Below are 25,664 nucleotides of genomic sequence, written 5' to 3'. Positions count from 1 at the left end.
CCATAATAATAATAATAATAATAATAATAATAATAATAATAATAATAATAATAATAATAATAATAATAATATTTTTGTAGAGTCAAAATGTTCAAGTTCGGCAAATTTAGAATTTCTAAATAGCGGGGTAGCCCTTTGGGTATTGCTCCGAGGGCTCCAATTACAATCGGGACAACACACGACCAATAAATAATAATAATAATAATAATAATAATAATAATAATAATAATAATAATAATTCTTATTCTTATTCTTATTTTGAGTGTAATAATTTAACCTCATCCTCTCCACTCTGCATTACGCATCAGCTTCGTTCGGGATCGAACCCCTTTTCTTTTCCTCCGAGCATGTGTAGAGCGCCCCAGCCAAAAAACCCACACAAAATCCCCCCAGCAAAGCTTCTCTCACCCCCCCAGCCCCCCAAAAAATCTCGATCCTCAACTGTCTTGCAAAAGCGGCTGGGAGAAGGCGCCGCTCCAAGCCGCGCACGCCGGCTTTGGCTACCCGAGCCCCACCGAAGCCTTACGTGTGAGGATCATGATCCGCCGCCGCTTGGCTGCCCACGCCCGGGAGAAGAAGGTCGCCGTCGGCGCCAGCTGCATGCAAAGAGCGGGCTCCGTCCGTCCCCCCAGGATCGCTCGCTCGGCTCCCTTCCTCCCTTCCTTCCTTCGTCCGCGGGGCAGCGCCTCCTCTTCAACTCATCTTTCCTCTCGCCTCCCGCGCGCGGTTCGCTCGACGGCGCTGCGCGAAGCCTTCAGGCGCCAGGCAGGCAAAGGCGGCGCCGGGGCCGGCAAAGCCCATCGCTCCACCTCCTTTTTCGCTCCAGGTTCCTTCCCGTCAAGGAAACGGCGGGGCAGCCTCCGGGCCCACCCACCACCCGCGGGGGGCTCCGCTGAGGAGATCCGGGAGGAAAGACGACGGGGAGCCTCTCGTGCGTGGGGCTTTCCTCGGAAAACCGCCCCTCGCTGTGGCGGCCCCTTCCCTTCACTTGAAGGGGAAGACCAGGGTGGGAGACAACGACAGAGAGGCTCCAATATTTAATAATAACAGTTTGACAGAGTTGGAAGGGACCTTGGAGGTCATCTAGTCCAACCCCCACGCAGGAGACCTATGTAGGGATTCGAACCGCTTCTCGTCGACCAGCTCAGCGTCTTAGCCACTGGGCCATCATTTTGAGGGGTTGCCGCAGACAGGAAGGGGGTTCAGCCTGAGCACCCGAAGGCCCAGAACAAGGAATCATGGATGGAAAGTAATCAAGGGAGAGATTCGGATCTAAGAAATAAGGAGAATTTTTCTGACAGTGAGGACAATCCGACACCCCAATTTGAGGAACATTATAAGTTGCCTTCGGAAGTTTGTGGGAGCTTTCATCGTTGGAGGCTTTCGAGAAGAGATTGGACTGCCCGTCTGTCACAAATGGTGTAGGGCAGTGATGGCTAACCTTTTTGCCGTCGTGTGCCAAAAGCGTGGGGATCGTGGGGGCGTTTGCGCTTGTGTGTCTACACCCATAATTCAATGTCCCACCCTGCCCCCTGCGAATGCCTGCGCGACCCCCCGTGCTTCCCCCACTTTTGGCACCTAATGGCAAAAAGATTACTGGTGGGCCTGGTAGGCCTGTTTTTTCGCCCTCCCCAGGCTCCAGAGGCTTTCTTGGAGCCTGAGGAGGGCCAAAACAGCCTCCCCCACCCCTCGGAGGCCAGAAATGGCCCATTTCCTGACTTCCGGTGGGGCCGGAAGGCCCGAAAATCAGCTGGCCTGTGTGTGCTCGCGTGCCCACAGATATGGCTCCGCGTGCCATCTGTGGCACGCATGCCATAGGTTCGCCATCACGGGTGTAGGGTCTCCTGCTTGAGCAGGGGGCTGGACTACATGACCTACAAGGTCCCTTCCAACTCTGTTATTCTGTTATATACAATAAACACCAGTGTGACCCTCTCGCTTTCCTTGCACATTCAAAGGAATTCCCACCAACCCGGAAAGTCGCCTGCTTTCCAATATAGCTAGTCCTTGACTTACAACAGTTCATTGAGTGACGGTTCGAAGTGACAATGGCGCTGGGAAAAGTGACTCATGACCGTTTTTTACACACTTAGGACCCTTGCGGCATCTCCATAGTCACGTGATTTACATTTGGATTCTTGACAACTGACTCGCATTTATGACGGTTTGCAGTGTCCCAGTCACGTGATCCCCTTTTGGCGACCACCTGAGGAACAAAGTCAGTGGGGAAACCAGGTTCGCTTAACAACCGTGTTACTAATTTAACAACTGCAGTGATTCGCTTAACAACATGGCGAGAAAAGTCGTAAAATGGGGCAAAACATTTTTCTCACTTAGCAACTTACATTTTGGGCTCAATTGTGGTTGTAAGTTGAGGACTAACTCTCCTTGAAAGAGGCGGTGGTGAGGCCCCTCCTCAAGAAGCCTTCCCTGGACCCGGCTGAATTAGCTAACTACCGTCCGGTCTCCAACCTTCGTTTTGTGGCGAAGGTTGTTGAGAGTGTGGTGGCACGACAACTGCCCAGGCACCTGGATGAAGCTATCTATCTAGACCCGTGCCAGTCGGGCTTCAGGCAGGGGCACAGCACAGAAACGGCATTGGTCGCGTTGGTGGATGATCTCTGGAGGGCTCGGGACAGGGGTTGCTCCTCTGTCCTAGTCCTATTAGATCTCTCAGCGGCTTTTGATACCATCGACCATGGTATCATGCTGCGGCGGTTAAGAGGGTTAGGAATAGGGGGCACCGTTCTGCGGTGGTTCTCCTCCTTCCTCTCCGACCGCTCGCAGTTCGTGTTGGCAGGGGGGCAGAGGTCGACCTCGAGGCATCTCGCATGGGGAGTGCCACAAGGGTCGGTCCTCTCGCCCCTTCTGTTCAACATTTATGTGAAGCCACTGGGTGAGATCATCCGTGGTTTTGGGGTGAAGTGTCATCTGTACGCTGATGATACTCAGCTGTACATCTCCACCCCAGACCACCGCAACGATGCCCTTGATGTGATGTCTCGCTGCCTGGAGGCTGTGCGGGTCTGGATGGGGAGGAACAGGCTCAGACTCAACCCGTCCAAGACCGAGTGGCTGTGGCTGCCGGCGTCCCGATATAGTCAGCAGGTGCCATCACTGACTATTGGGGGTGAATCTTTGCCCCCCACAGAGAGGGCTCGCAATCTGGGTGTCCTCCTGGATGCACGGCTGTCTTTAGAAGAGCATATGACGGCCGTGGCCAGGGGGGCCTTTTATCAGGTTCGCCTGATCCGCCAGTTGCAGCCCTTTCTGGACCGGGACGCCTTGCGCACGGTCACTCATGCCCTTGTCACCTCCCGGCTGGACTATTGTAATGCTCTCTACATGGGGCTCCCCTTGAAGAGCACTCAGAGGCTCCAACTGGTCCAGAATGCGGCCGCGCGGGTGGTTATGGGCGCAACTCGTTGTGCCCGCGTGACACCCCTCCTGCGCGAGCTGCACTGGCTCCCAGTGGTCTTCCGGGTGCGATTCAAGGTGTTGGTTACCACCTTTAAAGCGCTCCATGGCATAGGACCCGGGTACCTTCGAGACCGTCTTCTGCCACCAATAGCCTCCCACCGACCAGTCCGCTCCCACAGAGAGGGTCTCCTCAGGGTGCCATCAGCCAAGTTATGTCGGCTGGCGACACCCAGGGGGAGGGCCTTCTCTGTGGGAGCCCCAGCCCTGTGGAATGAACTGCCCCCGGAAATACGCAAGATCTCCGACCTTCGGGTGTTTCGTTGCGCATTGAAGACCCTGTTGTTCCGCCAGGCCGGGCTATCAACTTAATAATTTTAAATTGGGGTATTTTAAATTTTTGGGGTTTTAAATCGGCCAAATCTATTTAATTATTTTAATTTTTAATTATTGTTGTGTCTTGTGTTTTTAAATTGGCTGTACACCGCCCTGAGTCCTTCGGGAGAAGGGCGGTATAGAAATAAAATTATTATTATTATTATTATTATTATTATTATTATTATTATTATTATTATTATTATTACTGGAACCTGACGGATTTGGACGGTGGGAGCAGCACTGATCCTCCCTGTCGGCCTGACTACAGATAGTCCTCAACAACCATTCCTTTAGTGACTGTTTGAAGTTACAATAGCACTGAGAAAAGTGACTTTTAACCGGTTTTCACACAAACCGCAATTCCATATTCCCATGGTCATGTGATCAAAATTTGGACACCTGGCAACTGGCATGTACTTATGACAGTTGTACTATCCAGGGGTTATGTAATCACCATTTGTAACCTTCTCAGCTGGCTTCCAAGAAGCAAAGTCAATGGAGGAAGACAGATTCACTTAATGACCGTATGATTCATTTAACAACTGTAGAGATTCACTTCACTGTGGCCAATAAAGTTGTAAAATTTAACACGTGTGGACTTCAACACTCACTTAACAACTGCCTTGCTTAGCAACAAGAGTTTTGAGCTGAGTTGTGGTCATAAGCCAAGGAGTATTTGTATTTTTTACAGGGGATTAGTCGTCGTTTTCTAGGTGAGGTCCCGAAAACCATTTTCTCCAGGCACATCTGAAGGTACTGGCCCACGAGTGGCTTTCACATATTGTTGCCACCGGTTCGATTGCGCCCGGCCTTCCGCGCATGCACTTTGCTTGCGCACGGGCCTTCCGTGCATACACCTGGCCTCAAAAATGTGGCTAAATTGGACAGCATTACGTCCAAGTGAGTGGGCGGTCGCTGCTATCAGTTCGCCCGAACTGGTGCGAACCGGCTGAATACAACCTCTGTACTGGCCTCAACAACTGAATTTGTTGGAGTGATAGTTAGATGGGCAAGGTTTTCTAGTTTGCAAGTCGCAAAGCAGCCATAGCCGACTCTGTTTTGATTTCTTACGTCTTGTGTACTTGCTCCTTACCCTTAATTTATGGTTTATTGGGTTACGCAAACTCAGAATTACTGGGGTAGTTGTGTTCACCTTTGCAAAGTGACAAAACTACAGTTCAGTGTTGTCAACACTATAGACTCTTTTTATCCAGCACCACCCATATTAATTCGCACAGTGACTCATGCACGACAGTGCACACCTGGTGTAGGCTACCTCCAATGTTTCTTCTGTTTCATTACCGCCCTTGTAGAGCAGAACGTCTCAACTTTAGCCACTTGTAATATGTGTGGACTTCAACTCAGGGGTGAAATCCAGCAGGTTCTGACAGGTTCTGGAGAACCGGTAGCGGAAATTTTGAGTAGTTTGGAGAACCGGCAAATACCACTTCTAGCTGGCCCCAGAGTGAGGTGGAAATGGAGATTTTGCAATATCTTTCCCCCAGGAGTGGGAAGGGAATGGGGATTGTGTAGTATCCTTTCCCTGCCACGCCCACCAAGCCACGCCCACAGAACCGGTAGGGGAAAATTTTAGATTTCACCAGGGGTGGGCTCTAAATTTTTTTACTACCGGTTCTGTGGGCATGGCTTATTTTGTGGGTGTGGCTTGGAGGTCATGTGACTAGGTGGGCGTGGCTAGCTGGTCAGAATCATTTCTGGAAGGTCCTCGCACTTACGACCAGTCCTCGCACTTACGACCCGACTCATTTGTTTGCTTTTAACACTGATCAGCTGTAGGACGGCCCTTTGAAGTCCCGCGGCAAGAGTTTGAACAGTTTTTTTCCCTCTAGTCATCAGCTGGGACTCAGGAGGCAGCAATAGATTGGGGGTGGGACCAAATAAAAGGTAAGAATAACGTGGGGGGGGGTGGGAGGGCGGGGGGGGGGAGAACCGGTTCGGTGACGTCATATCACCGCTACCGGCTCGGCCGAACCTGACCGAACCGGGAGGAACCCACCACTGGATTTCACCCCTGCTTTAACTCCCAGAATTCCGAGCTGGCTGGGAAATTCTGGGAATTGAAGTCCATACATATGAGTTGTATGGACTTGAAGTGGAAGTCCACATGCATTCGATACATATGTCACTTGTAACGCATATTACAAGTTAGTAAGTTGAGAAACACTGCAAAGGGAGTTCAGGATGATGGAGAAGTTCCCTACGGCTTAGATATTGATCTTAAATTTTTCTACGTTCTGTGACTCAGAATAAGTCAATTCTCAAAGAGGAAGTTGAGCCGATGAGCATTTCTACTCCTCCACACACCCTGTCTCTGGTGACCCATTATTCTGAGTCACAGAAAGTAGAAAAGCTTAATATCTAAGCAGTATGTAGGGATAGATACCTTCTTCATCAGCCTCAACCCTTTGTAGTGTTTATCGACCTTAGGAAATTTAACATGTGTGGACTTCAACTCCACTCCTCCACACATCCCATCTCCCGAGGGATCAAATTTATATCTCATAAAGGGCCATGATTTCACGATATTTCAAGCTTGGGTTGGCGAGAACGAGGCCTGGCAAATGAAGGCTTGTTCTGTGCCCAGGCATCACTATTTACTTATTTGATTTATAAGATACGTTTTCTCTGTTCGTGATTTTCTCTTCAGTGCAATCCTGCTAATAGATAGCAATGCACACGAACAGGCAAATTTTTGATTGGATTGTGGCAGTGGCCATCTTGCTTTTTGTGACCACACCCTGAGGAAATCTCTACTTCTTGATATCTGGGGGTGGGGAGGGGAAAGAGAGAGAGAGCGAGGGATAGAAAGAAAGAGAGAGGGAGAGGGAGATATATAGTCCTCAATTTACAACCACAATTGAGCCCAAAAATCATGTTGCTAAGTGAGACATTTGTTAAGTGCTTTTTAAGTACTTACTTTTTTATTCCCTTTACGGGAAATTGAATTAATTGTAAACTATTCAGAAGTTAGTAAGGGAGCAAGGCAGAAAGTACTTCTGGACTGATGAGATGGTTTTCCTTGATCCAAACATTTAATTCTTATAACTTTGAGGAAAAAAATGAAATAGGAAATTCTGGATTGGTACATTTGTAAGATGAACTCTGATTTCTATATTCAGACCAGTGTAAGATCTCCTGTTTTATTTATACAGAAAGTCCTGGACTTACAACCACAATTGAGCCTGAAATTTATGTTGCTAAGTGAGATGTTTGTTAAGTGAGTTTTGCCCCATTTCTTTCTTGCCACCTTTCTTGCCACAGTTGTTAAGTGAATTGTTGCAGTTGTTGAGTGAGTAGCACATTTGTTAAATAAATCTGATTTCTCTGTTGACTTGTTTGTCGGAAGTTTGTAAAAACTGATCACATGACCCTGGGACACTGCAACCGTCATAAGCAGGGGTGGGTTCTACTTACCTTTACTACTGGTTCAGATTGCCGGTGATGACATCTGGAGCGGTGGGCGGGGCCTCCCACCAGTTTTACTACCAGTTCTTGCGAACCGGTCCGAACTGGGGGCAACCCACCACTGGTAATAAGTGTTGTTTAAGCAAATCTGACTTTCCTATGGATTTTCCTTATCAGAATTTCCCAAAAGTTGATTACATGACCATGGGACATTGCAACCATCATAAATATGAATGAGTTGTGAAGGATCTGCATGTAAATATGTATATATACAGTTATATTAATTATATAAAATCCAAAGGAATACAGCTGTCTTATGAACACATTTTCCTCCCACTTCTGGAATAGAATTCAGGCAGGATCTACTAGGAAGCTTAAAATTTCATACAGATCTCTGTGAGTCACATAAAAGTACTCTGGGGACCAGTTCAAGCTGACTGATGCTATTCATTTGCCCTAGCTTAATACCACTGGCATCTATAACAGCAAAATAGATGTATATTTCCCTTGAAATTAAACCTAATTCCTCAATTTAAGTTTTAAAAATTCACAATCAAACCCAAAACCTAAATGTATGTGATAAAACAAACACATACATCAGGAATCAAAACACAAAAATAATAATGGTTCTACTACAATGTCAGGGACGTGGTAGCTCAGTGGCTAAGACGCTGAGCTTGTCGATCGAAAGGTCGGCAGTTCAGCGGTTCGAGTTCCTAGTGCTGTGTAACGGGGTGAGCTCCCGTTACTTGTCCCAGCTTCTGCCAACCTAGCAGTTCGAAAGCACGTAAAAAATGCAAGTAGAAAAATAGGGACCACCTTTGGTGGGAAAGTAACAGCGTTCCGTGCGCCTTTGGCATTTAGTCATGCCGGCCACATGACCACGGAGACGTCTTTGGACAGCACTGGCTCTTCGGCTTTGAAACGGAGATGAGCACCACCTCCTAGAGTCAGGAACAACTAGCACATATGTGCGAGGGGAACCTTTACCTTTACCCTACTACAGTGTCACTCCTTAATATAGAAAAGGACCCCAAAAGTATTTTACATGAAATAGTTTGTATTGGTACAGAGGAGCAAGCAATGTCAAAAATCCACACCTTAATTTTTGCAGCATGTCTCACTTCAGATTTTTGTTTTTGGAAAGGTATGTCGTACCCACAGCCCCACCTGCCTTTTTAGACTGGTGTCTAAAACAACCGTTCCTCTGCTTCAGAAGCGTATTAAGCATTGATGCTAGTTTCCCAAATATTGTTCTGATTCATCCTAGAGCTTCTGCAGCGAAGATCTGGGGGGGATGGTTAGATCTGATTCACTACGAAAACGTTTGTTTTCGGTTGTTTAGCTGAATACTTTTAGCATAACTCAGCTTTTAGGGATTTGGTGGTGCTAATCTGACATGTAAAGACCAATAAGGCATGCCACCCTGCGCAAGTGAAGCAAACTTTATTCCTTCTGACATGCCTTCTTACTTAGATGGATTGCAACCTATTTGTTTTAAATCGAGGAAATTGCTGCATCGTTCTCACCTTAATTCTTCAACGGCTGACTTTGCGGTATTAGTCACAGCATCGCTATATTCTTCAAACTGATTTCCCTAATACCGTGTAGCGTTAGCAATGAGAGAGCACCGCTTGGCGTCATTCATAGTTGGCTCAGGATTTTCAACCTTCCTCAGAAATTTTTGCTTTATTCTCAACAGGGCTCTCTTGCTCATTGTTTTTCCTCCCAATTCTTTAAATTATGGTTGGGAAACTTGTCGACTTCCAAATGTTGCTCTTCAGCAGTGGTGAAATCTAAAATTTGTTACTACGGGTTCTGTGGGCGTGGCTTGGTGGTGGGTGTAATGTGACTGGGTGGGCGTGGCCAATTTTTTTTCTTTTAAAACCATTTTTTTTACAACCTCTTTGGCGAAGGGTTTGTAAAAAAATGCTTTCAAAAGGCTCTGACGATCCCAGCTGAATTGCCTGATCGGCAGAGGCTTTTCTTCTTTTAAAAGCCTCTGCCGATCAGGCAACTCAGCTGGGATCGTCAGAGGCTTTTAAAAGAAAAAAAAGCCTCTGCTGATCAGGCATCTCAGCTGGGATCGTCAGAGGCTTTTAAAAGAAAAAAAAGCCTCTGCTGATCAGGCATCTCAGCTGGGATCATCAGCTGATGATCCCTTTGACGATCCCAGCTGAGCCGCGCGATCATCAGAGGCTTTTTTTTTTTACTTTTAAAAGCATTTTTACAACCGAAGAGGTTGTAGAAAAAATGCTTTTAAAAATTAAAAGAAAAAGCCTCTGATGATTGTGCAGCTCAGCTGGGCATGGGGGGGTGGCGGGGATTTTTGCTACCAGTTCTCCGAACCACCCGCCTCCATCGCTACCGGATCAGGCGATCCGGTCTGAACCCGGAGCATTTCACCCCTGCTCTTCAGCTACCTGCCACCAGATTGGTCAAACAGCTGTTGGCAGTTTAAATTAAATATCAGGTAGTCCTTGACTTACAACAGTGACCGAAGTTACAACAGCACTGAAAAAATTGATTTATGACCATTTTTCACACTTATGACCATTGCAGCATCTCCATGGCCACGTGATTTACATTCGGATGCTTGACAACTGACTCACATTTATGACTGTTGCAGTGACGGTTGCACATTCATGCAGGGAAGCCAGATTCCCTTCACAACCATGTTATTAACTTAACAAGTGCAGTGATTCACTTCACAAATTTGGCAAGAAAAGTCGTAAAATGGGGCAAAACTCACTTGACAAATTTCTCACTTAGCAACATTGGGCTCAATTGTGGTCGTACGTTGAGGACTACCTGTACTGTCCTGGTTGGTACGGCTTTGCTCTGTAAGTGGGGGAAGAGATTCTTCTTAAGATAACATGCTAAGTTTTCCCTATTTATGCATTATGGCTTGATTTGAAAAAGGCATTATTGTGCAATCTGAATAAGCCATTTTCTGACAAAAATGCAGACCTTACTCCATCTGTGTTGGCAGGTTACATTATCGTTCCTGGAAACCCTTGGAAGTCCCAGATCATTAGTTTGCTTTAATAGATAACAAGAGAATGGAACCCGAAGTTTGTCTTTTCATGGATTATCGAGTCTGCCGATTATCTTTGTCGTGTTTTCAGTGGTTTAGCTATATTTGCCTATTGGGTTTTTTTTGAATATTTTTTTTATTTTAAAACAAAAACATAACATAAAACTATCATCATTCCAAACAATTGCAGTGTGTCGATCGGTTAACATTCTTTTGTGTTCAACCATCTTCAAAATATCAATATATGACAAAAGCTTATTTCTCATAAAAAAGAACTTCACATATTTTATCTTTACATCCACTTCATATTTCATAGTTCATCTCCATATTTTATTATCTATCCATTGATAAAACAAATCCCATATCAAATAATATTGTTTATCTTTCTGTTCTCTAATTTCAAATGTCAATTTACTTATTTCAGCACAGTCCAACATTTTCTTAATGACTTCATCATCAGTAGGTATCTTCTCTCCTTTCCAGTTTTTAGCAAATACAATTCTAGCCGCTGTTAAAACATTCACAATTAAATATTGCAATTCTCTACTGTATGTCTCTGGTAAAATCCCTAATAAAAATATCTTTGGTTTAAAGTCAATATGTCTCTTTATCATTTTTTTCCAAGCATGTGTGTATCTTAGTCCAATATCTCTTAGCTTCTACACATGTCCACCACATATGGTAATATGATCCTGGAGTCTGATGACACTATATTTGCCTATTGTTGACAGTTATTCAGAATAGTTGAAGTTTAGGATTTAGCTGACCCACGGGAGAAAAAAAGTTGCTAGGGGTCGACGTAGTACCATATCATTATATTGCTGTGCTGTCTTAATTCGTAGGGGAGATGTTGGGTACCTGAGCTGTAAGCGTTCTGTTTCAGCAGAAAGGCAAAGGGTTTTTTTTTTTTTGGAGTCCATGTATCCTGATGACTGCCATTTCAGAAGTTTTCTTCGGAAGATTTTCAGAAGTGGTTTATCATTGCCTGCTTTCTGGGACAGACAGAGTGACTGGCTCAAGGTCACCCAGTTGTTTATTATTTTATTTTATTTTATTTTATTTTATTTTATTTTATTTTATTTTATTATTTTATTTTATTATTTTATTTTATTTATTTTGTTTTATTTTATTTATTATTTTATTTTATTTTATTTTATTTTATTATTTATTTTATTTTATTTTATTTATTTTATATTTGTCAAACATGTATAAGATTACAGATATAAGTATAAACATGATTATGAATACAGGATAAGGATACGAATAAATGGGGACAGTAGGACAGGGATGGTAGCCACATTGGTGCGCTTATGCACAGCCCCTTACTCAGGGTCTGCATTTCCTACACTGGATGAGGAGGGCACATCTTTCTCCTTCTGTCATGGCCACTTTTTACAGAGGCACGATTGAGAGCGTTTTAACAAACTGCATCACTGTTTGCGTTGGTGGCAGCAGTGCCTCAGATAGAAAGTCCATACAGAGAGTGGTGAGGACAGCCGAGAAGAGTATAGGAAGCTTGCTTCCCGTTATTCTGGATACTGCTTATAAGCGCTATGTGCTTAGAGCTCAAAGCATTGTTAGAGACCCCACATACCCACTTAATGGTCTGTTCCTGTTGCTCCCTTCTGGGAGGAGGTTTCAAAGTGTTTCTAGCAGGACTACCAGATTCTGCAACAGTTTTGTTCCCCATGCCATCCATCTGATAACTGGCAAGATTCATTTTTCTCACCATGTACATGTATACAACCAGACTAGACTGTGTGATTTCTCTGTGTCATATAATATATGTGGGTATGTGAGTATATGCATAATTTTGTATTTATTTATTTTGTTATGTTTATTTTGATGTATTGGAGGGGGTGACCTTTTGAGAGCTTTATGCAACAAAATTTCTTTTTAATGTATGCTGATTAGTGTACATTCAAAGTGACAATAAAGTTATTCTAAGCCTAAGTGTAAGTGTTAAGTGGAGTGTCTCACTTTTCTGTGCTGTTGTGTCATTTTGCGCCAACAATTTATGATCTCTGAAGTGAAGTAGGTTGTATATCTTGCACCACTGAATATTTTGTAGGTTAGCTTTCCAAATGTGATAATTATACTACAGGTAGTCCTTGACTTATGATCATAATTGAGTCCAAAATTTCTGTTGTTAATTGAGGCATTTATTAAGTGAGTTTTGCTCCATTTTGCGACTTTTCTTGCCACAGTTGTTAAGTGAACCACTGCCCTTGTTAAGCTGGTCACACGGTTGTTAAGTGAATCTGGCTTTTCCATTGACTTTGCTTGTCAGAAGATTACAAAAAGTGGTCACATGACCCAGGACACAGCAATCGTCATAAGTAAGAGACCGTTGCCAATCATCCAAATTTTGATCACATGACCACTGGGATGCTGCAATGGTTGTAAGTGTGAAAAATGGTCTTAAGTCACTTTTTTCAAGGGCCGTTGTAACTTTGAACAGTCACTAAATGAATTGTTGTAAGTCGAGGACTACCTGTATTTTAGAGTGCATTGATTATTTATTTTACGGGTATTTTTTGCATGGGAAATAAACCTGCAGCATATACACAACTGAAACTTAAGTTTTTTCTTATTAAGTTGTGTGTTGTCCATCTCAGCAATGTTACAATTCTTTATTAAGAAAGAATGCCTCTTTCTTAATTGTTCTCAATAATCTGATTTGATAATAAAATGTAGGTATGGAAGATAAGTAGAAAAACTTCACACAGAAGCAAGTAGTAGTTTTTGCTTCAAAAATATACCGTGTTTCCCCAAAAATAAGACCCTGTCTTATATTTTTTTGAATCTAAGGTTGCCAGGTGTCCACTATTTGAGTGGACAATCCACTTTTTTCACATTATGTTCACTATTTTTTTTTCACAAAATAGTGGACATTTTTTTTTATTCAAAAGCTTTATGATTGTATATTTTTTAATATTTCTCAACGTTGTACTGAAATTAAAGAATTATTCCTTAAACACAAAGAATTGATCAAAGCCGCGCAGTCAAATAAAAAATACACACGACAGCAAAGTAAAATGTAATTTAATATTTTACATATTATTATAATATATTTGATGTTTTGAATTTTAAGTAAAGTTTTGAAGTGATTATTATTTTAATGTGTTAAATTAACACATTAAAGTTAACGTGTTAAAATGTTTGTAAGAAAATATATAATTTAATGGTAAATTTTTTAACAATATTTTTACTACTTAACCCCCCCTCCCCCCGCTTGTCCGCTATTTTTTGGAAGCAGACCTGGCAACCCTATAATTGAATCCCGAAATAAGTGCTTGGCTTTATTTTCAGGGAGGTCTTATTATTTTGGGGCGCGTGGAGCAAGACGGGGCTCCTCTTGCCGTCTTACCTGATTTCCAGCTTTGTCTCGCTAACCCTAACCAGAGGAAATGGCGGGGACCAGCTGCGCATGCTGTTAAATATTTTCGGGGAGGGCTTATTTTCAGGGGAGGCGGCTTATTTTAGCGCATGCGTTCAAAAGTCCGATTGGGCTTATTATTAGGGGATGTCTTATTTTAGGGGAAACAGGGTAGCATTGGTTGTGGTGATAATTATTTGCATCACATTATTTCCACATTATCTTCATTCTTGGAGGCATCTAACCTGACTTGGGCGCAGCTCTGGCACAACCCCCAGCAAATCTCAAAGTCACAAAAACTTTCCTTTCGGATTACCAAAATAAATAAAAAATAAAAAATAAAAAATCCCTTTTCAAGAAGTTGTCTCTTTAGAATGAGAATGTTTTAAAGACCACAACAGCAATAGCACAACGTTGCCTTTGTTCTGAGTGCGAACGCTGCTGTGAATCGAGACACTTTTTTCTTTTGTATTCGGGGATTTTAATATTATTAACTGGGAGTCACAGGCTGGCCCGTGGAAAAAAGTTAATGATCATGTACTAATTTGTAGGTCATGCCTATTGACGAAAGGGGGAATGCCTTCAAAGGGCCATAGCAGTGTGTTTAATGGAGTCACGAGAGTTCACGAAGGATGGCAGAGTATTTACGAAAGGGCCCTATAGGCACCTTAATTCCCTTCGAGGTACATTGTATTTTCAGTCACCCTTTGCAGGATGGAAAATTGATAATAAGGACTGCATTGTATCCTCTTTTCCCTTCAGGGCCCAAGTGCCCCTCCCTCCCTCCCTATTGCTAAGTGCATGCTTTTAATCAGTGGCATCTTTTAAACACAGGCTTCAGAGGGCAAGCAATTGGTAGCAGGCCTTATGATTGCCTATCACTAATATTAGTCCATTTATTAGTCCACTAATATTAGTCCACAGATATTAGTCCATTTCCATGAATACAGTATAAACATCTTCCACGCATAAAGTGTGTTAGATGTCTCATGAGGCTTCAGGCTGTATTTTTTGGTTTTTTGGTTTTTTTAAAATTTGATTTATATGCCGCCCTTCTCCGGAGACTCAGGGCGGCTTACAATGCGTTAAGCAATAGCCTTCATACTTTTGTATATTTATACAAAGTCAGCTTATTGCCCCCACAAACTGGGTCCTCAATTTACCCACCTTAGAAAGGATGGAAGGCTGAGTCGACCTTGAGCCTGGTAAGATTCGAACCTGCAGAAATTGCAGGCAGCTGTGTTAATAACAGGGTGCATTAAACCACTGTACTACCAAGGCTTGGTTGTTGTTGTTGTTGCTGTTGTTGTTGTTGTTATTATTATTAATTCAATTTGTATGCCGCCTCTCTCCGAAGACTCAGGGCGGCTCACAATGCATTTAAAATCATTATAAAAAACATTTAAAAATTAAAAACATTAAGAACGTTAAAACTCATTCACATCATTCATGGCCGGATCTCGCCGGATCGCAAGAGCGAGATCAACGGCCCCAGGCCTGCCGGAAAAGCCAGGTCTTCACCGCTTTTCGGAAGGCCAATAGGGTGGGGATGGTCCGGACCTCAGGAGGTAAGTGGTTCCAGAGAGCTGGGGCAGCCACAGAGAAGGCCCTCCCCTGCGGGCCCGCCAGCCGGCATTGTTTAGCTGACGGGACCCGGAGGAAACCAACTCTGTGGGATCTTACCGGTCGTTGGGAATTATGCGGTAGAAGGCGGTCTCGAAGATACCCTGGCCCTGAGCCATGTAGGGCTTTAAAGGTAATAACCAACACCTTGAATTGTGACCAGAGACCAATAGGGAGCCAGTGCAGCTTGCGGAGAATTGGTGTAATGTGGGGGTATGTAAGTGCACCCACAACAGCTCGCGCGGTTAGGCTGCGTCTTTGCAGATGACACTCTGCATACTCAGCATTTCTCTTTCTTAATTGTTCTCAATAATTGTTTTCGATAATTCATTTTATAATACAAATGTAGGTGTGGAAGATAAGTAGAGAAAGTTTATACAGAAGCAAGTAGTTGTTTTTGCTTCAAAAATATAACACCGGTAGTGGTGATAATTATTTGCATCACATCGTATTTTTCTTCCAGAAGCTCAAAACATTTCTTCTATGTTCCCTTCCCTCCATCTGATGCTTCTCTTCTTCTCTTCTATGTTCCTTCATCTCTTCTATGATCCTTCATCTCTTCTATGTTCCCTTCCCACCATCTGATCCTCATAGCAATTGTAAAAACTTAATAAGACTACAGATGGAATACAACTGTATCCAGTTTTGATCACTACATTACAAAAAGATGTTGAGACTTTGGAAAAAGTGCAAAGAAGAGCAACTAAGATGATTAAAGGCCTGGAGACCAAAACATATGAAGAACAGTTGCAGGATTTGGATATGGCCAGTCTAGAGAAAAGAAGGGCGAGGGGGGACATGATAGTAGTATTCCAGTATTTGAGGGGCTGCCACAAAGGAGAGGGGGGTCAATTTATTTTGCAGACCACCAGGGGGCAGGACAAGAAACAGTGGAGGGAAACTAATCAAGGAGAGAAGCAACCTGAAATTAAGGAGAAACTTCCTAACAGCGAGGACAATTAACCAATGCCTTCAGAAGTTGTAGGGACTTAATCACTGAAGGTTTTTAAAAAGAGACTGGTCAGCCGCCAATCTGAAATGCTATAGGGCCGTGATGGCGAACCTAAGGCATGTGTGCCACAGGTGGCACGCGGAGCCATATCAGTGGGCACGTGAGTGTTGCCTTAGCTCATCTCCGGTGCGCATGCACACACCGGCCAACTGATTTTTGGGTCTTCTGGGCCCACCGGAAATCAGGAAACAGGCTTTTTCTGGCCTCCGGAGGGCCTCCGGGAAGGCTGGGGAAGGCTGTTTTTGCTCTCCCCAGGCTCCTAGAAAGGCTCTGGAGCCTGGGGAGGGCAAAAAAACGGGCCTACCGTGCCCACCATGCCATTGCGTACCAAAAGCGGGGGGAGCTCAGGGGGGGTTGCACGCGGGACAGCGGGGCGCATTGAATTATGGGTGTGGGCACACATGCTCGCGAACCCCCCCCCACTACCCCTGCTTTTGGCATGCGATGCCAAAAAGGTTAGCCATCACATTATTTTGACTGTTTGACGGTGACTGTTTGAAAATTGGCTGATCTCCATCATCATTTGAACTTGACTCTCCCCAATTTTGATCTTAACTAATATGAGAGATTGAAATTCAGAAGGCAAAGAGGAACCAAAGTGAAAAAGATAAGTAGGATATATCAAGGCCCTTCTAATCACCACTGGGAATGTGAAAAATGCGAAAGGACGTTCAATTAGAAAAGGTTCTTGGAAGATTGGCTTTATATATCTAACTGCAGCAAAGTCATATGCACAAAGATGGAAGACTGCAGAAACACAAATAATGGAGGAATGAATTGTGAAGATGGCTGGGTTTGCAAAAATGACTATATTGAGGAGAGGACTACCATTATTTTTAAATCATTGTGGAGAATGAATGAATTCTTCCTTATCAATATTGTATTGTGTATATTGTACACACACCAGACCGACTATTTTTCATTTAAATGTAACCAAGATAGGAAGTTAATCCATCTCTTTTAAGGTGTCTTGAAGAGAACCAGTACTTACGGTAGAAAAATAAGTTTTTCAATGAGAACAAAATTTGCCTACAGAAAATTAGCAGGTACCAATTTTGCTCCTTGCAAGAGAACAGTCTGATCTGAAAAATGCCCCATAAGATACAGTCAATCTTCTTCAAGGTGCCAATTTTCACCATTCTTATGATAGTCGTGTTACTAAATCACAGATGATTCAGGAAACAAGTCATAACTTCTCCCAATTTTTCTTTTGGGTCTTTTCTTCCATTTCCTTTATTGAGTGTGAAAAATAGACAAGAAATCAGATAGAGAGGAACAGCTTTATTTCTCAATATAAAAGTACTGCATTTTGCAGGGTATAAGATGCACCTTTCTCCCTCCAAAAAGAGGGTGAAAATCTGAGTGCGTCTTATACTCCGAATGTAGCTCTGCCCAGCCTCTCAAACGGAGGTTTCAGAGGCTGAAAAAAGCCTTAGAAATGAAGCTTCAGAAAAAAACCCCTCCAAACAGAGCTTCAGAAAAAAAAGCTCTGTTTTGGAGGCTTTCAGAGACAGAAAAAAAGTTTTTTCTGAAACAGAGTTTCAGAAGTTTCAGAGGCTGAAAAAAAAGCAAGGCACAGAGCTCATAACCAAGGATCCTGTTGCTAAAATTCACCTCTGGAAACAGTTGATCGGGGATATTCTGGGAGGCCGATCCACCTGCCAATCAGCTTTTTTCTTATTTTCCTCCCCAAAAATTAAGGTGCGTCTTATACTCCGAAAAATACGGTGTATGACCAATTTCCAGGCTACAATCTGGCAACGGTTTTGACAAAGTTAATCCATTATGAAAAAGAAATATTGCAGCCTTTCATACATGAACTCTATAATAATACTAATTAAAGCTTACATTTGTGCTGGGCTAGGGATTATTTGGAGTAATACAACATAACTATTCACCAAGGCTATTCACCATTCTAACATATGCCAGCGAAGCACGGACACTAACTGCACAATCGATAAAAAAGCTACGAGTGGCGCAAAGAGCCACGGAAAGATACATGCTTAGCATCACAAGGCTAGGTAGAAGAACCTGCACATGGATTAGAAAACAAACGAAAATATACAATGCCATCAAGAGTAAAAAAAAAATGTTATGGAAATAACAAGAGCAACTGATGGCAAGTGGACGAAAGCAGTTATAGAATGGATCCTACTTGATAAAAAGCATCCACAAAAGAAGATGGATCGATTGACACCAGCAAGTATTGCGGGCCCAACTGGCAAAGGAAAGCTCAAGACCGTATTGGTTGGAAATATGCGGAAGAGGCAGGGGTGGGCTGCTGAGGGTTCGCAGGGGTTCGGGAGAATCTCTAGCTAAGATTCTGTGCAGTTCAAAGATGCCCCAAATCCCACTCCTGGCTGGCCCCACCAACCTCGCCCTGCCCCTCCCAGGAGTCCCCACGCGGCCCGTTTTGAATGCAGGTAAGTGCAGGGCGCGTGCGGAGGCTTGGGGAGGGCGAAAAACAAGCCTTCCGGAAGTTTGGGAAGGCCGGCCATCATCTGGTGTTGTGTTGCACCTCGTTGCTTACGACAATGCAGGCACCTGTGCAAGAAAGTAGCGATGGTCCTCTTGGCCCCCAGGATCCAAAATCCAGCAGCTCTGACAGCTCCTTCTGTGATGTGGCAGCCTTGATGGTGGACGGTTTCGTCGTAGTGTTGGACTAGCAGGTTCATCACATGTTGTCGAGCAGGAAGGATGATAGGGTGTTTGACGCTTGAGGCTAGTTCAGCCTTATCTAGAGGGCCTCTGGAGCCTGGGGAGGCTGTTTTCGCCCTCCTGGACGCTCAAAGAAAGCCTCCGGAGCCTGGGGAGGACAAAAACGCCTCCCCCATTGTGGTGCAGGAGGCTGACTAGGCCACACCCATCATGACCACGCCCACCCAGCAACTGGGCCGAGAACCCCTTGCTAAAATTTTTGAAGCCCACCCCTGGGAAGAGGCCTTCATTCCACAGTGGCTAGAATGATGATGAGTCCATTATGATAAAGGAAGATAGAAGCATTTCATACATGAATCCTGTAATAATGCTAATAAAAGCTTATATTTGTGCTGAGCTAGGGTTCATTTGGAGTAATACTGCCTAGCTATTCACCAAGGCATTCAACATCCAATATAAAGCTCCACGCTAATGGAATTTACTGCAGATCCAAGATTCTGAACAGCAAACAGTACCTACGGTATTATTAGCAATCGCAGAGAGACTTGGCCATTTTATTTTTTCTTGATGGACGACCCAATGCTTTGTAGTCCAGTGATTCCCCACTCCCCCCCCCCCATCCGTTAAGCTTATTTCCTCTGGAGGAAATAGGAATAAGCATTACCTAGCGTAGCTGGCCAATTATAGGAAAGGCTGCTGCTCATTTAGACCCCCCGGGGTGAAACTGTAGGATAGAGGAAATCATTTTAAACCGATAACTCAATAAAGCCCAATCGCTATGGTAATTGAAACAAGCTCCCTTTCGTAGCTACTTTCATCACAGTTTTAAACAAAGCTTTTTTTGTGTTATGTTCTCTTTGGGAGAATAAGACGCAATATCTAAAATTAGCTCATGGATTCAAGGATATGGAATAATATTAGGACAAATAGGCCAAAAAAAAAAACAACAACACCCCACAACTCACAGAGATACTTGAGATAATGTATGTGAATGAGCTTGACTTGCATTTACTGGATGAATGAATGGATAGGAACTTATTCTTCCTCTGGCTTTTACATTTCTTCAATGACATTCTTAGCTAGAAATGAACGTATATAATCAGGTGTGGGCTTCAAAAATTTTAGCAAGGGGTTCTCTGCCTGGTTGCTGGGTGGGTGTGGCCTAGTCGGCTTCCTGCACCACGGCGGGGTGAGTATTTGCCCTCCCCGGGCTCCAGAGGCTTTCCTTGAGCCTCGGGGGGGGGCAAAAACAGCCTCCCCAGGCTCTGGAGGCCTTCCTGAACTTCCGGTAGGCCTATTTTTTGCCCTCCCCAAGCCTCTGCCGTGCCCTGCATTTACCTGCATCCAAAACGGGCCGCGTGGGGACTCCTGGGAGGGGAGGGGTGGGCAGGGCCAGCCAGGAGTGGGATTTGGGGGTTCTCTGAATTGCACAGAATCTTCATTAGAGGTTCTCCCGAACCCCCAGCAGCCCAGAATTATTTAGAAATAATTCTAAATTGTCACAGCTTCAAAAATGCTGCATTTTGTAATTTTGGTGGGACAAATTAATACAGAAACAGTACGGAAAAGAATTGTGGATGAATGGGCATAACAGTGACACAAATCCAAGTCAACTGATTGTTCTGTTTCTACCATATATGGCTTTCCCTTCTGAACCAGGAACATGAGTATCACAAAGCATGTTCCTGTTACAATGTTAGCATTTGCGAAGATTGTGGTTGTACAGTGTTTAAGATGTTCCAGCCAGATAACCTGAGAATAGGGCCATGAGTGTATATACAGTTTAGTCTGGTACTTTAAGCCCACCCATACTTAAAATCAAGCCCTTGTATTCATTCTTTCGCATTTCTAAAATTCGGTCCTCTCCTAAAAGTGTTGCAATTGACAGACAGTGAAGACAACTGACAGATTATTTGATGTGTGGTGTATTACGCTACAATAGAGCTTCCAAAAAGAACTCACATGTGGAATGGAAATCCTGGAGGATAAATTGCAAGCTCATGAGGGAGACGTCCCCACTAAACATGAAATGAGACTTACCCGAAGGCCTTCCAATTTGGATTATGCCAATGAAGTTCATTTGAGCCTTTATGTTCTGTCCCCAACCACACGCACACACACCAACAGACGTTCAAGAGTTAAAGACCAAACCAGCCGGCAAAATCCTTTTCCTTATGATAACGGAACTTGGCCTAGTGGCTGCCTGCCAAGAGTTTATTATTTACGAAGAGAAGAGATAACTTCTCCCCACTCCTGGTACATCAAAAGAAACAGCTCAATAATTACGGAGTCAATCAAGTCCAGAGATAATCCAGCAAAGTCTATAGCAAAAACTCCGGCAATGCAGAATGGTGTGGAAGCTTTCAGCTTTGTTCGTCACAAGGTTTGACTGGCCACCACGCTCCCTTTTATATCCTGTGGGGTGTGGTCCAGTGACTCAGCCTAATCTCGGGCACGCCTTTTCTTCTGTTGCGCGCTTATCTCTGCGATGCTGGCATGGATCCAGCCAAGACTCATTACCCTCATCACTCTCCATCTGTGGCTGCGTGGACGTGCTTGGCCCCGGCCCTATCTCTTGCCCTTTGGCGGACACCGAAGGCATTGCCAGAGAGGAGGGTCCTGGAGAGGGAGGCCTTGCCAACTCCTCTCCTTCACTCTCGGAGTCCTCTCCTGCCGATGACACAGGCTCAGATAACGGAGCCACAACACTTTATCTGTATATGATGGTATACAGGTAGACCCTGATTTACAGCCGTTCATTTATTTTGGGTTCAAAGTTACAACAGCTCTGAAAAAGTGGCTTATGACTGCTTCTTAAAGTTATGACCATTGCAGCATCTTAACAGTCGTGTAATCAAAATTTGGGCCCTTGGCAAGTAATGCTAATGGTTCCGGTAGTCTGCAATTGGGAAGAACAGTCTTCAAATGATGTGGGAGCATGAACAGATTTCCAGAGAAAGAAGATAAAACTGCAAACTACAGGAACCAGGAGCACTACTCAGGTGACCCTGAGGACACAGACGAACCTCCAAGTGCTTCAACGACCCTCTAAAAGGATGCAAATGACCAGCTGTCTGCAAGGAATATAAATCCTTCCATTCCCCACCATCCAGTCAGAGTTGAAGAAGCTTCTTGGATGAGAAGTGAAACGTCTTCAAAGAAAAAAACAAGCAAGTCACTTGCCTCTTAAAAAAGTACTTTTGGGACTGTTGTAGAGTACTTGCACATAGAAGTATCTTGATCGACACTGTACTTTTCAAATGAGGTGGACTTCAGTTCCCATAATTCCGTTGATTTAGCATGGCATGTGTATGCCAGGGCCATAGGCAAATAAACCTGAGGCTCTTTTTGTTCCCAGCTATGTTTTACTTCCTGACATCAGCTTTTAGTGCCTGAATCAAGCATGCCTTTTAGCAGCGATATGCCCTTTCATTACTGCTTTTTGGAAAAATAGAAGTATTCTTGAAGCTTCTCTGACAGCTAATTCTGAGTACAGATGGGTAGAAGATAATGCCACCGGGTGCCAAAATGAAAAAAAGAATGGAAAGCACACATTTTAAATTTTGTTATTGTTATTAATAACAAAAAAAAGAGAAAAAGCACAACACAAAGATAATAGTGATAGCGATGCATCAGTGAAGGGTTTCAATTTTTTTTACTACTGGTTCTGTGGGTGTGGCTTGGTGGGCGTGGCATGGCTTGGTGGGCGTGGCAGGGGAAAGATACTGTAAAATCCCCATTTCCTCCCGATCAGCTGGGACTTGGGAGTCAGAGAATAGATGGGGGCGGGGCCAGTCAGAATGTTTACTACCGGTTCTCCAAACTACTCAAAATTTCTCCTACCGGTTGTCCAGAACTGGTCAGAACCTGCTGAAACTCACCTCTGCGATGCATCCATTATCAAAGAGAAGAAACAAACACAAAAAGTGTTTTAACAAAAAAGTATAAGAAACATGACAAAGGGGGAAAATGTTACAGAATGGAAAACACAAGTTAATACTTACTTTTTTTTTTTAACCATTCCATCAGAGGCAAAACAGAAACAACCCAAAAACAAGGCTGAATTTATTTTTCACAGCCTGATAAGGTTATGATAATTTCCCACTGGTGAAATGTAAAATTTGTTACTACTGGTTCTGTGGGTGTGGCTTGGTGTGTGTGGGTGGTTAATGTGACTGGGTGGGCGTGGCCAACTTTTTTTTTTTTTTTACTTTTGAAAGTATTTTTTCTACAACCTTAAGAGGTTGCAGGAAAAAATGCTTTTAAAAGCCTCTGACAATCAGGCAACTCAGCTGGGATCGTCAGAGGCTTTTAAAAGCATTTTTTTTCTACAACCTCTTCAGCTGAAGAGGCTGTAGAAAAAATGCTTTTAAAAGCCTCTGACGATCCCAGCTGAGCCACACGATCATCAAAGGCTTTTTCTTTTTACTTTTAAAAGCATTTTTTCAACCAAAGAGGTTATAGAAAAAATGCTTTTAAAAATTAAAAAAAAAAGACTCTGATGATCGCACGGCTCAGGTGGGCATGGGGGGGTCGGGGATTTTTGCTACCGGTTCTCTGAACCACCCGCTGCCATCGCTACCAGATCAGGTGATCCAGTCTAAACAGGGAGCATTTCACCCCTGTAGTTTCCCCATTTTTTTTTTGTATGTGTGTTATGTTCTACTTTGACAGCTCAAGATGGCTGCCACAAAGAAGAGGGAGCCAACCTATTCTCCAAAGCACCTGAGGGCAAGACAAAAATCTTCGAATCTCGCTGTTTGAGGAAGTTGCATAACATTCTCAGAGACTCTTTCCATCCTGCTTACAATCTTTTTGGACTGTTGCCTTCTGGCAGAAGATACAGAACAATTAAAACTCGGACCACACGTTTTCTGAATAGTTTCTATCCCAGAGCTATAATTGCACTCAACAATGAACTAAAGGGCCACCATCGGTGAGCTGTTGGACAGCATTACTTGGTCTGTTGGGTGGATGTTTGGGTGGTTTAGGGGTGGGGAATTTGTGGTGGGTGGGGGTGTGTTTGGGGATTGTTATGTGTGTTGGATCTGGTCTTTGGGTGTTAAGTGAATTTTGTTGTATGGGTATACTGTGTATACATGTACAATGACAATAAAGTTGTTGTTGTTGTTGTTGTTGTTATTATTATTATTATTATTATTATTATTATTATTATTATTATTATCTTTATTCATTAAATATGAAACTCAGTCAACTGAACATTCAGAAATGTATCACGAATACCATTGACTGGTGCTAATGGTTGATACGGGTTGTTGCCAGCATCCTAGGTATCAACCAAGTACCTTCTTAAGATGTAGGATGTAAGATGATGATGATGATGATAATGATGATGATGATGATGGTGCTTAAAAGTACTGGGTGGAATCTTATCAAAGAGAGATCCAACCTAGAATTAAGGAAAAATGTTCTGACAGTGAGAACCATTAATCAATGGAACAATTTGCCTCCAGAGATTGTGGGTGCTCCAAGCACTGGAGGTTTTTAAGAAGAGATTGGACAGCCATTTGTCCACAATAGTATAGATTTTCCCGCTTAGGCATGGGGTTGCACTAGACTTCCAAGGTGCCTTCCAACTCTATTCTGTATTCTGTACGGTCTTCAATTTTATCCACACAACAGCTACCCAATTTTGAACTACAAACTATAAAATATATACAATCTTTTAAACTCTGTCACCTTTCCCCACAATTACAATACATTATGCCTTTATATTCTTGGAGCTAAACAGCTTTCATGTTACTTGCTTGGTAGCAAGAAAATTATACTTGCTTGTTATCAAGAAAATAAAATTGGTTCTGCAACCCAACAAGACAGACACAGACTTCAGAGGATAATTAGAACTGCAGAAAAAACAATTATTACCAACCTGCCTTCCACTGAATATCTGCATACTTCATGAGTCAAAAAGAGGGATGTGAAAATATCTACAGACTCCTCGCATCCTGGACATAAACTGTTTCAACTCCCACCCTCAAAACGACGCTATAGAGCACACCAGAACAACTAGACACAAGAACAGATTTTTTCCCGAATGCCATCACTCTGCTAAACAAATAATTCCCTCAACACTCTTAAACTATTTACTAAGTCTGCACTACTATTAATCTTCTCATTGTTACTATCACCCATCTCCTCCCACTTATGACTGTATGACTGTAACCTTGTTGCTGGTATCCTTACAATTTATATTGACTGTTTCCTAATATGATTTGATTGCTTATTTGTACCCTATGACTATCATTAAGTGTTGTACCTTATGATTCTTGATGAATGTATCTTTTCTTTTATGTACACTGAGAGCATATGCACCAAGACAAATTCCTTGTGTGTCCAATCATACTTGGCCAATAAAGAATTCTATTCTATTCTATTCTATTCTATTCTATTCTATTCTATTCTATTCTATTCTATTCTATTCTATTCTATTCTATATGGGAGCCCCCTTTGAGCTTATATACATTTGAAAGATCAGTGAGATGTACAGTGAGATGTATGGATTATTCAGTTAATGCAAAGAATTTCCAGAGCCCATATAGAGAGGGATACTATGTATTGAGTGTACGGAATTCTTAAATCAATCTGGGGCCAATTGTGTTTCCAAAGATAAACCTAGAAGTCAGGTGTGCTTACTGAATTGTCTTCTCCTTAGTCAGATCATGCCAATATGTCCTTAGGATAACATATTAACTTATCCAAGTTGGCTTTTAAAA

General features: G+C 43.2%; 1 protein-coding gene across 5 annotated transcripts in view; it reads right to left on the bottom strand.

The window, feature by feature from the left end:
* Positions 1 to 25,664, bottom strand: part of DLC1 (DLC1 Rho GTPase activating protein) — a 334,862-nt gene that overhangs the window by 72,979 nt on the left and 236,219 nt on the right. The window contains exon 1 of one of the 5 annotated variants that reach the window (XM_034411402.3): positions 527 to 969. The exons of the other annotated variants lie outside the window; for them this stretch is intronic. Coding sequence (XP_034267293.2) covers positions 527 to 602 — 76 coding nt within the window. The 5' untranslated portion in view covers positions 603 to 969. Of the gene's footprint in view, positions 1 to 526; positions 970 to 25,664 lie in introns of those variants that run through there. 5 annotated transcript variants of the gene reach the window in all.

Source organism: Pantherophis guttatus, chromosome 8 (assembly GCF_059756535.1).
Source record: "Pantherophis guttatus breed Tessera chromosome 8, ASM5975653v1, whole genome shotgun sequence".
NCBI lineage: Eukaryota > Metazoa > Chordata > Lepidosauria > Squamata > Colubridae > Pantherophis > Pantherophis guttatus.
The sequence above is the reverse complement of the archived record's forward strand: the minus strand, read 5'-3'. Positions and strand labels throughout refer to the sequence as shown.